The sequence below is a fragment of the Equus przewalskii genome, chromosome 7, assembly GCF_037783145.1.
Source record: "Equus przewalskii isolate Varuska chromosome 7, EquPr2, whole genome shotgun sequence".
Lineage (NCBI taxonomy): Eukaryota > Metazoa > Chordata > Mammalia > Perissodactyla > Equidae > Equus > Equus przewalskii.
The window spans coordinates 15,860,568-15,873,147 of record NC_091837.1 but is presented as its reverse complement, the minus strand read 5'-3'; the positions used below and the strand labels follow the sequence as shown (position 1 = coordinate 15,873,147).

General features: G+C 45.1%; 1 protein-coding gene across 4 annotated transcripts in view; it reads left to right on the top strand.

Annotated features, from left to right (window-relative positions):
* Positions 1–2,093: 2,093 nt before the first annotated feature.
* The window catches only part of CCDC60 (coiled-coil domain containing 60), a 157,917-nt gene continuing 147,430 nt past the window's right edge, over positions 2,094–12,580 (top strand). For 2 of the 4 annotated variants that reach the window (XM_070627124.1, XM_070627123.1), the window contains exon 1: positions 2,120–2,695. In XM_070627124.1, coding sequence (XP_070483225.1) covers positions 2,606–2,695 — 90 coding nt within the window. In that variant the 5' untranslated portion in view covers positions 2,120–2,605. Of the gene's footprint in view, positions 2,696–12,580 lie in introns of all 4 variants that reach the window. The other 2 variants (XM_070627121.1, XM_070627122.1) reach the window with 2 other exon arrangements.

Genomic DNA, 12,580 nt, shown 5'->3' with positions numbered 1-12,580 from the left:
AGTGTCATCTAGTCTAACACCCCAAATGATCATTTGAGCCACCCCCACCCATCAAGAGGCCATATAGCATTTGGCTGAATACCTGTAATGCTGGGGAGCCCATTCCATCCCTACGGGACTAGCCCTTCATGAACAAGGAAGGGAAATAGCATGCATCGAGCGCTTACTGGGTACCAGACTCTATACATTCATCATTTCACTTGGTCCTCCCAACTGTATAAGGAGGGCACAACCATCATTATTTATATACATGATGAAATTGGGCTTGGAGAGGTGAAGCGACTTGACCAAGATCTCACTACCAATGAATGGCAGAGCCAGGATTTGAACACAGACCTTTTTGATTCTGAGCCCTTTCTACTTCCAGTTCTCACATGGTTCTGACAGGTGGGTATTAATACCAAAAGAAATAAGAGCTACCATATATTGAGCACTTCTTTTGTGCTAGGCATTGCACTTCATATGGCTTACTCATTTGGTTTTCATCTTTGTCCTATGAGATTATCATTGAGGCTGCTCAGTGCCCAAACCAGACTCCAGAGCTCATGCCTTTTAAAATGATATCCTGGTGTATTTCATCATTTTGAGCCAAAACTCTCCTCCTATTCTTTGGGCTCATACAGAACAGGTTGAGTCCTTCTTCACCAAGCCTGTCCCTCAAAGCCACGTGAAGACAGCCCTTTGTCTGTTCTGCTCGGGGCTGAACATGGCCCATTCTGTCTTGTTTTCTCATCTTCTTTCATCCCCAGCCGCATCCTCTGAACACAGTGCAGTTTATCTGCATCCTTCTGAAAGCACTTGCTGATTGCTTAATGCTTCCACAAAGGAAGTAGGAGGACCAACACCTCCCATGACGGGGAAGGTCAGACTCAGGCTCCAGACAATGGCAAGAAAATAATGACTTCCAGATGTCAGCATCTGGAGCTGCGTGGCTGGGCATTTTGCATTCTGTGGCGTGTCATCTTGCAGCAGATGCCTTCTAAAGAGAAGGTGAGGTCATCGTGTGGCCATGATGACATCATCATGCTCAGCAGCTCAAGGTTTAGAGATAAAACATGAGTTAGATTGATTCAGTGTGAAATAATGCCAAGGATAAAGCATGCAAATCAGAAGGTGTGCAGTAAATCTGCTACAAGCTGGCACTCTACCCCATAGTGTTATTGGAAGGATTAAATAAATTAATGTACGTAAAGTGCTTAGGAGAGCACCTGGCACAGCACAGGTGATCAATAAATATTGGTTAGTAGTAATATCTGCCATGAAATGAACACCACACTGTAAGAAAGACTAATTCTTCCTGGGGATGGGGTGTCAGGAAATAATAATAATCCTTGCCACTTAACTAGGACTTCTCATGTGCTCAGCCTTTACATACATTGTCTGTTTCAATCTTTGACAACCTGTGGTAGTTATTTTCCCCATTTTAAACATTTGGAAACCAAGGCTCAGCAAAGTTCGGCATCTTATCCCAGGTCATGCAGCTTAGTGGGGAAGAGTGTGGGTTCTAGAATCAAACAGGTCTGGCTTTGAATCCCAGCTCAGGCACTTTCTGTGTGACCTTAAGCACGTCATTCAATCTCTCGGTGTGTCAGTTTCCTAGTCTGTAAAATAGGGTCATAAAATACCCTCCTTAAAGACATTCTGTAAGGATTCAGGATTGAGTTAATATGTGGACAACACTTAGAGCCATATCTAGCACATTCTAAGCAGTCAATAAATATCACACACATATACATACATATGTGTGTGTGTGTGTGTGTGTGTGTGTAGGCTTTGAAGGAGGAGTAGGAGTTCGTCAGAGGGAAAAAGGAGAGAAATAAGTGTCTCAGGTTAAGATAATTGCTGGGCAAAAGGCACACATTGAGCTACCCAACCCAAGACACAAGAAATGACTAGTGGGTTAATGGCAGGACAGAGCAGAGTTTGAAAGGAAGAAGTGTCTTGTAGTTAGGCGGAAATGGTTGAGGTCCTCAAGCCTGAGAGGAAAAACCAGAGTTCGGAGAATGTGGTTCCCTGGCCAGCTGCCTGCTCCCAGCCTCCATCCGAGCAACCTCGCGGAGTTCGCGACCCCGCCCCCACCAATCCCAGCCAATGAGGAAGCCTCCCATGGCGTCTCGTTGCCAGGCAACCGAGTGGGCCCCAGCCTGACAGTTAGCTGCTGCTGTCGCTCCCTCTCAGGGGGAACCTGAGCCTCAAGCTGGGATCGCCTTAGGATGAGGATCTGGGGGCCCGTCCATGGGCCCCCCTCATATTTTATCCGTGGAGTTCTATTTTTTCAGTTCGTATTTTATTTTTGTTTATAGATGAGGAAGATATCCTCTTCCAAAGAGGGGAAAGCTCATAAAAGTTTCTAACTTTCTGAAAAATGAATAACTTCAGGCTTACCTGATTCCACCCCATCCGGACCTCCTTATCCTGTTGGTGGGAAACCCTGATGAGTTGCTTTCCCATTACTCCTGGGCCAGAGACCTCTTTGGAGTCTGTGTAATTGGCACTTGGGAGACAGGGAGAAATTGGTGCCTCTCACACCAGTGGCTGCTGAAGTAGAAGAATCCGGAAAACCCCTTCCCTTGGGAACACCGGCTAAGACTGAAGGGTTTCCAAGATGACCAAGATACCGGCCACCAAGAAGATTCAGAGTTCCTCCAACTTGGGTGGCCTCTGGCCGTTTTTTGCCTCAGACCATCTAACACCGGTAAGTCTCCTCTCTCGGCTGAAACCAATCATGTTTTCCAGATCAGGTGAAGCAGGAATTAGCTTCCAGACCAACAAGGAACAGGGAAAGAGAAGAGTCATGATGTAATTAAATTGTCGAGACACATCCCTTTTGCTATCAGTGGTTAGTTTCTCGTAAAGAATGAAAATGCCAGCCAGAACGGTGAGCTGGGCCACCCTATTAGCCAGTAATTCCAAAATGATGGAATAAATCGGCAGTGACACTGTAGACCACCAGAACAAAATTAAGATGAATTGTAGGTTTGCTGTCGCCAAAATTATTTTCAGAGATCCTCTGGGCTCAGGGTACGTGCACAGTCTCTCTCTTACACAGAAACAGCAGAGTGTCACACTTTTGGTTTTGGAGTCTGACTTTGCTACGCACCAGTGATTGACGTTAGACAAGTTGCTTAGCATCCCTGAGTCTTCATTCCCTCATGTCTGCGGAGTGAGAACAGGAGCGTCAGCTAGGCAGAAACAGTGTGAGGACTAAGTGAAGAAAGATATGGAAATTGTTTAGCGTGGTGTGAACACTTCATAGTGTGTATATACAACATGAAATACTGTTGTTGATTTGAAAGAGAAAAAAATCATTGGTATGTATTTAATGACTGGAGTCAAGAGTTTCTGTTCTTAAATAATCATAACTGGGTAGGCCAATTATGTCATTGCTAAGTGTGTCTTTGTTATTGTAGCCCCTAGCCCCTATAGCACCACTGATTGGCCAAGGTAGGCGAGCAGTGAGTGGGAGAGAGGGTCAGAGGCGGCACCGGCCCACTGTGTCCGCCCACAGATGGCTCAGAGTCCTGGCCCAGGAAGGACGAGGGGGGAGTCAATGCACAAAAGAGAGCTTACGCCTCACCCATGATTCCGTGGTAGTCCGAAGTGTTTGTGAGCTTCTGTTTTCTAAGGATTAACACATCTTTATGCATCCCTCATTGCTCAGCCCTCTTAGCGAGCTCACTCTGCAAGATGCAGTCTTCATGTGTCTCCTATCACCTCAAAATGCTACACAGATGTGGGTTCCATCCAGAGCAGCCCCCTCTGAGATTGAACTTGCCAGCATAGCAGTGGGGGAAGGGAAGGAGGGACGGATGAAGAGTGAGGTGGACTGTTCGGAAGCAGAGGTGAGTGTGAGAGCATGGGTGGTGGACCCAAATAGCCTGGGTTTCAACCCTGCGTCCATCTCTTGGCAGCCCTATGACCTTGGACAAGTTCTGGAATTGCTCTGCTTCAGTATTGCCAGCTGTAAAATGGGCACACCAGAGTGCCTCCTCATGGGATGGCTGAGAGCATTAAATGATTCGTACCAAGATCCTAGAATAGTTCTTGACACACGTGAGCACTCCCTAGATTTTAGTTATATTGTTATTCATTTAGCACATTATGGAAGTCCTGTTATGTACTAAACACCTGCTCTTGTAACAAATGAGACCTGCCTTTCAAAATTTCACCATCTATAGCGTGTATGTTTTGGATCAGGAGGGAACGAGGTAAGAAATAGATAATTACAATGCAGGGTGATGAATGTGCTGGGGAAGTATCATTGGGTGTTGTGGGAACACAGAGAAGCGACAGCTAATTCAGACTCGTGTGTGTGTGTGTCTTTGTCTGTGTGTCGGATTTGGGGAGGAAAGAAGCCATGTACCCAAGTAAACGCAACAGAGTTTTCCATCCTGGGATAGAAAGGAAGAAAGTAGAGGAAGATACAGAGGTTGGGATGATGGGAAGGTGGCTTCCAGGGAAGTCAAGAGAAGGAAAGAAGGCTTCCAGGGAAATAAGACCCCAGGCACAAAAGACTCATTGGGATCCTGCTGCCCTCACCCCACTTTCCAGGAAATCATGAAAACCTCAGGGTGTCCCTGGTTCACACCTGAAGGATTGTGCCTTTAGAAATTTCAACTTTTTAGAGCTACCGTAAAGCGTTGATCAACCTAAACCAGGCTAATCAGAAAGTGACAAGCCACAAGAAAAGATGCAGGGATTAATATCAACTTGTGGTGTAAATTAAACCAATAATAATCGCAGTGATGATAATAACGACGATAACTGGCAGGTATCAAGTACTCATCACGTGCTGGGTTCTGAGCTGAAGTCTTTACAGGTGATATTTCAGAACCATTTACAACACCTCAAGGTGTGAACTGTCACCTCCTCTTGAGATAGACGGCAACACTGAGGTTCAGCAAGGAGAGGTCCCTTCCCCAAGGACACTCAGCTGGCAAGGAACAGAGCAGGGATTTGAACTCGTATCTGTCTGGCTCCGGAGGTCAAGCCCTGTCTGCCTCGCCATGCTAATCAAGCAGTGACAGTGGTTAACACGTGACGCGGGGGATACTAAAAGAAGGCTTGAGGCACAATCTCTAGCTTCAGATCATTTTCAGGTTTGTTTTGGGGAGGGGGGAATGATGCATAAAAAGAGAATAATAAATACCAGACAGCCAGGCAAGTGTCCAGTGGGAACTGATCTGAGGGAAAATCTGGCTTCCCAGAGGAGGAAGGTGAGGCGTCGCTGGGCTCCAAGGCAATACCACTTACCCTGAGTCCACTGTGCGCTGGGGTAATGGGCGACCCCCGGGGAAAGCCCCGAATGCGTCCTGAAGCCCTCTGAACCCAGTCGTTCTCCTTCTCACAGGGATGGAAGTTGCTATATTGTAACTAATGTTACAATGGCACCCTGCCTGGTACAACATCTTCCTGTAGTTTTTTTCAACAGAAGGAATATGAATAATACATGCAAATCCTCTGCTTGAACATCTTTTGTTGAAGAAACTTTCTAGCTCGCCCTATGTCGGGCTCCCTAATCTGTTTAGGGAGTTCTTTTTCCCTTTATTTCCGGAGAAAGCAAAAGAGAAGCATCATTGCATTAGCCACGGGGGAGGGAGGGAGCAGAGCATGTATAGATACCATGCACCCTCATTTTCTTTGTTGGAAAAGGCTAAAAGAAGAAGGGTACTTAGTGCACTCCCCTCCGTGTTCTAGAATGGAAATGTAGAAATGGCGTTTGGCAAAAACTGTAGAGCTATGGAATCGTTTATACAAGCTCTGTCTCTGGGTGCCCGAAGTTTCTACCTCGCTGTCATTAAAAACCCAGAGAGAGAGAGGAAGCGTCCCTAATTGGAGCAGATCCTGAGAGCTGGGAATCATACTGGGTGTTCCGCTCATATTCTGGCTTAGTGATTAAAAGAGCGGATTCTTCAGTAAACTATGTGGGTTCGAACCCCAATTCTGCCACTTAACTGGGTGTGAGGCCTCGAGCAAATCAGTTCCTCTCTGTGCCTCAGTTTCCTCATCTGTGAAACGGGCACACCATATTTTGTCTAAGAAGCCTTCCATTTCAAGATGCGTCACAATTTTTTTCCACTAAGAAAGAAAATGCTACTGATTAAACTATGACCTGTTTCCATTATGAGATGTGCCCCAGTTTCAGAGATGTGAAAATGTACATCTTAGTATGGATGGAATACAGCTAAAAATGTTCCTCTCTCATAGGGTTGTTGTGGGTATTAGAGGAGTTAAGATGGGTAAAGCTCTCAGCATAGAGCCTAGCACAGAGTAAACACTAGGAAACGTTAGCCGTTATCACACTGTTGTTTAATCCTTTTATTGACTCTGTGATAGAGGTGTTGTTACTAACCTCCTTTTGCACTTGGGTAGATTGAAGCTTGAAGAGTCTCAGGATCTAGTTCTCTGCCAAGACGTGAGTTTGCAGGTGCAGAGAGAAGGCGGCAAACCAGGCAGAATCCAGGTGTGGAGAAGACCTTGGCCTGAGCATCTCCACTCCCAGCCGCCACCCCTGTGGATGGAATGGGGATGCTCAGAGACAGTTTCAGAAGTTCAGCCCATTGTACACCCAGTCGGGCTGCCTGGAATCAAAAAAGGAGAACCAACATATTTTAGAAATGTTCCCTCCAACGAGAGAAGCCTTGACTCCCAGCACAATACATTTCCACCGCAAACATGAAATGATTTTCCTCCTTGTCCAGACAGGAGAAATTGTGGCCTGAAGACTCAAGTGGTGAGTCACTGGTTTTTGTTCGAAGTGAGCTCCTTGCTGGGCTATTTCTCTGGCCTCTAATCACCGAGACCATGCCCCCTGCACTGAATCACTGATTACCTTGAAAAAGAATAAAATAAAAGATCTAACGACCACTTGTGATTCACTTCTGAGGAATTCCAGACAGCCACACCTTCATTTTTCATCCCTCTGTGACTTAGGCCAGGGAAAAAGCAATGAGTGCTTTTCTCTCTCCTAGAGATTCTTCTGGCTCCATTGCTACCTCATGAGACAATTGCAGAATTCGAGTTGTTGTTCTGTTTTTGTTTTTTCCTTTATGCTCTGGCGCTCTGGACTGTACTGCTTGCCTTGGTGAATCTTGCTGGGTCTAATTGCAGGCGCATGTGACGGTGGGCTCCCCTCCACCGTAAATCAGGCTGCATGGGGGGAAAGCGCGTGTTCATTACCTTCTGACACAGGAAGAGTGATAGGCACTCTCTTTATGCTGGATGAAAAGGAGCAAGCTCTTTGTCTCATCTGCAAAGAGGCAGCTGCTCAGCATGGGGAGGCGAGGGCGGGGGAAGGGGCGATAGAAGAAACACATCAAAGAGTCTAGTTGATATGCTATAAGCTTAGTGACTGGGTAGGAGTCTCTGTCTTGAGGTCAGACAAAGCGGGCTCAAATCCTTTCTCTGACACTCTCTAATATGACGTTCTGTGAAATGGGTTGAATAATAATAGGGTCTACTGCATAGATGTTTTGGAAGAATTAAATAAAATTGTGCATATGAAATACTGAGCACAATCTCGGTACCCAGTTAACCCGCAATAAGTGATGACAGTGGTTATTATTACTCCTCGTGCTCCTTTCTCTTCTCTGACTGGACATGAGCACCACCATCACTATTTTGAAGATGTGGTCAGCCCAGATATGAAGTCTGGGGAAGCTAAGTGTTGACTCTAAAGTCACAGAGTAGGGTCCATCATTAGTGAGGCCAAGCCCCAGCTTAATAGTAGAAGGGAAGAGGTGGGTCTAGGGATATTTTTTTAGAACTGATGTGAGAGTATATTTACCTTGTAGGAGAGAGAAATGGCAGAAATGCTTGACCCAGTTAAAAACCTTAGTTGTAGAAAACAGGGTGCCCCTGAGCATGATTTGAGACCCTTGGTTTTCACTCTCAGTTCAGTCCCATTGTTCATGTTTGGATCCCATGGAGAACAGGAAGGAAGTGAGAAAAAAGGAAAACCTTGTGTGTCAATTAGGATCACTTTTGGCTGCGAGTAAGAGAAAAACTGAACAGCAGTGACATAAACAAATACGAATTTATTTTTCTAACATAAGAAATCTGGAGATGGATGCCTGCTTGCATTGGTTCAAGAGCTCACCAGTGTTAGGACTGGCAGGTCCTTTTCCCTTGTGACCACAGAATGGCTGCCCCAGCTCCAGGCATCACATTCACATTCCAGCAGAAAGAGGAAAAAGTGGAGAATAAGACCTACATTTGTCTCTTTTATGAGGCAAACAAAGGCTTTCCAGGAACCTTCCCAGCATATTTTCTCTTATGTCTCATTTGCCACAACTGCCTTTTCTAACTGCAAGAATGGCCAAGAAAGTGTATATCTAACACAAGTATGGAAAAAAGGGGCAAGGGAGAGGTGAAGGTATTGGAGTTGGGTGTTGAATTGACTAATCAGCAGTGACTGGCACAGATGATTTCTCAAAAACTCAGACATTGGGAGTCCCAAGCAACATACCCACAGAGAGTAACCTAAAAAAAAAGACACTTTCCCCACCCTCCACGGCAACTGCTGAGAAATCTCAAGGGCACTTGGCCCCATTGTACTTTTAAAAACAACGCAGTATCCATCAGAGGGCTGGGGGAGCCAGGGAAGAATGGAGCTGCCAGTGGGAACATTCATTCATTCAACTAATATTTACTGAGCTCCGAGGATGTGCCAAGCATGATTCTAGGTGTTGGGGATACAAAAGTGAAAAAGACAATCACATGGGACACCCTTCTGGAAACTATGGAAAATATACTTACAGGAAATAACATGAAGAGGGAGCTGAGACGGTGGAATGTGTGCCATCTTTATCACGGCCTCATCTGTTTCCACCCTTTGGAGGGGCTTGAAGAAATTCTGGTCAGACAAACCTTTGCACAACTATGAAAAGAGACCTACTCCAGACCCCCTTTTTCAGCATGCCCACAGCCTCCAAAGACTCAGCCGTCAGCTGTTAAATCCAAAAGCTGCAGAATCCACGTGGGGTTCAGTGGCAAGTAGCATTTACATGAAATCTGACAGAAGCCAATTAAACCTTTCTTGGACTGAACAAACCAACATATTTTGCTCGGAGATCTTTTTGACAGCTAAATTCAAAATCATAATCACCGGTAATGGGATACCTTCTATCATGAGACGGTGGCATTTTTCCCTTCTAAATTCCTGTTTTCAAACTCTGATGAGAAAATTTCTTGCGGGGCTCAATTTTGATCTAATGTATTTCAGTCTAAATTGGAATTTATGCAATTGGTAGTTTTATTTAATAACTCGAAAATTAGCCTCGTCTGGCGATCAGTTTGCAAGCCGGCCTGGAAGCGCCTCGGGGTTTTCTGGATTTCACAAAGTGGGAAGATTACACAGCTGGGATAGTTTCTGGGATGGAGTCAGCATTATCAGGGGCTTTGAGGGGTCCATGGTGAGCTGTAACTCAGGCGCAGAAAGGACAGAGAACATGCCCCATTGTAGCCTGATACACAGTCAGGGTCACCTTCTGAGATGTAAGTTTAACACCTACCATGACAGATGTTTTCAGGACACTAAGCTGCATCAGGTCAGGGACCTTCTCTCAAGGAACCCACAATCCTGTTGGAGAGAAAATTCCTGAATAACCTTGAATCAAGATGACAAGAAGTACCAAAAAGAAAGGGAAAAAAGGGGCTGGCCCCATGGCCTAGTGGTTAAGTCCAGCGCACTCTGTTTCAGTGGCCTGGGTTCCCCGGTTCAGATCCTGGGTAGGGACCTACACCACTCATCAGCCATGCTGTGGTGGCGACCCACATACAAAACAGAGGAAGACTGGCACAGATGTTAGCTCAGGGCAAATCTTCCTCAGCAAAAAAAAAAACAGAGAGAAAAGAAAGGCAAAAAATATATAAAATATATATAAGGAGATAGAAACAAGCTTTACCGTGAGAAGAAATGTGCAGTGAAGCCATCTGATCTGAATCCTCAATGTTGGCTGGATGTAGATTTGTCTCATACCAATGGGATACTGAACCAAAGCCAGAACTTATTTTCTAATACGTTGGGTGGGGTGATGTATCACCACTCTCCCCCAAGGAACAAGTTCTTTCTTTGTACCTTGTTCAACAAAATGCCCTCCTACAGAGCTCCAGGAGATAAATCTTTCCATATTCTCCCTAACCGTACATGACGTTACTCAAGTTCCCATTCCAGGGGTTGTCAAATTAGGGAGGACTCTACTTCATGAATTCCCACTGAAACTTTCAATAACCGGAAAGCTCTAATGTGTTACTTCTTTCAAGGCTTTGAATTGCAGCAGAGTAGGGTTTCTCAACCTTGGTACTATTGACATTTGGGGCTGATAGGCTGTTCTGTGCATCGTAGGATGTTGAGCGGCATCTCTGGTCTCTATCCATTAGATGCTATAGCACTGCCAGTGGTGACAACCAAAAATGTGTTCAGAGATTGCCAAATGTCCCTTAGGGGTCAAAATCATCCCCAGTTGAGAACCATGGCAGCAGAGGACTGCTAGAGTCCTGAATACTTTTCCCCAGTTGAGTGCTTATCTGATGGTGAAACATTCCCCATTTAAACAAATGATGCCATCGTGTCCCCAGTTGTTCAGGCAGAAACCCAAGCTTTGTCTTTGATCTCTCCCTCTCCATCATCCCTTATGTCCAGTCAACTGCCTCGGGGCAGGTGTGCTGTGGACACTGCCTCCTTCCCCAAGGTCACTGCCTGGTCCAGGGTACCGTGGTCTCTAGCCTGGACAATTCCACCGTCCCCTAACTGCCCTCTTTACCTTCAATCTGACCTTCTTCCAATCCATTTTCTTTCAATGCAAATAGGATATTGTCATTCTCCTGGTTAGAACAATTAAATGGCCCTCCATTGCCCTCAAAATGAAGACTAATATCTTTAATCAGGTTTTAAAGGCTCTGGTCCCTTCCAACTTTTCTAGCCTCATCTCTAATTACTTGGTCCCTACTCATAAGCCAAACTTGTTTTTGGATATGCCATGCCTTCCACCTTCTTCCTCTTTCTAGAACATTCTCTTCTCTCACTCTCTCTCTCTCTCTGTCACTTCTCTTTGCCTAGTTTTCCATGGCAAGATGTTTCCAGAGCTCTGAACAGTGGTGGGGTAGACATGGCCCTCGCCTACAATGAGGAGGCTGAGTTCTAATCCCAGCTCTCTCACTACCTAGCTGTATGACTTTGAACAAATCACTTAACCTCTCTGATTTCTTCATGTTCATCTGCAGAACCAGGAAATCTAACCTGGCAATTTTGGGCTCTCTCCTTACCATGCGACTCTAGAGAGCAAATAATGGCTCCCACTTATTGAGCATCTATTCTGCATCAGGTGCCTTGCATATATTATTAAAATTAACTCCTGAATCCCATGGGGCAGGTGCTATCTTTACCTGTGTTTGCAGAGAAAAGAAGGCTGAGGCTTGGAAAGTTTTTGTAACTTGCCCAGAGAGACCCAGATAAGCAGGCGGTGGAGTTGGGACCTGAATCCAGGACTAACTAACCAGAGAGATCCTGTGCTCTTAAGATCAGCAGTTGACTGCAGTAGGAAAGGGCAGTAGACGATACCTCTCCAAAAGGGGCATCTGTTGGTGCGATCTTTAAAGAGTATTTTCAAAAGTCTCTGTCAGAAAAAGGAAAGTGCCAATTTTAACTGGAGGCAATGCAAACAAGAATATGACTGTGCCCATGACCACAGACAAGGACATTTGCATTTTCTTGAGCTCTTGCTAAATGTGCTAGCGAGCTTTTCCAGAAGAGAAACACAGCAAAGAATGGGGTGGGGGAAACTGTATGTGGCTTAGACTCATCTTTCTAAACAATGCTCATTTTAATGAAGATTTATAAGCCATTTCTAATTAGAGTCACATTTTTAAGAAAGGCATATTTTGAGTCTGGGTCAATATACCGACAAGATCTGCTAGATAAAACAGAGAGGAAGACAGGTCCAGCTAATGGGAATGAAGAGTTCTGGGTTTTGTGTGGCTGAGATGTTGAGAATTGTAAACAACTTAATTGGGTTGAATAATTTGGGTAAATATCTAGTTAAATAGATTCCCTCTAAATCCAAGCTCTGACCTACTGAATTTTTTATTTTTTACAAAAAAAATACCCTGCATCATAATTGCCTGTTTATTTGTCTGATCCCACCATTAGACTTGGAGCTCCTTGGAGAACAGACCATGCCTTGTTCACAATTCTATCCCCAGAGCCTAGCACCGTGCCTGGCACTGGCTAGACATGCAATATTCTCTCTAGTCTCTATTCTCAGGACCAAGGATAGCTCCACGTGCTGAGCGAGGCAAAGCATCCCTCAGGTAACTATAAATTCCATTTGGACAAGAGCCACAGATGTTTTGTTCACAGGTGTATCCCCCGCACATGCTGGGTGCTCCATAAATATGGATACCATCCTAATACTTGCTATGTGTGTGACTTTGGACAAGTTACACTCTGTGCCTCAGTTTCTTTATCTCGCATATAAAAATAATAACACTCCCTGTCTTGTAGAGTTGTTGAGAGGATCAATGAGGCAAGGCTAAGAAAAGCCCCTGGCACATAGTAAGTGCTTATTAAATGCTATCTCTT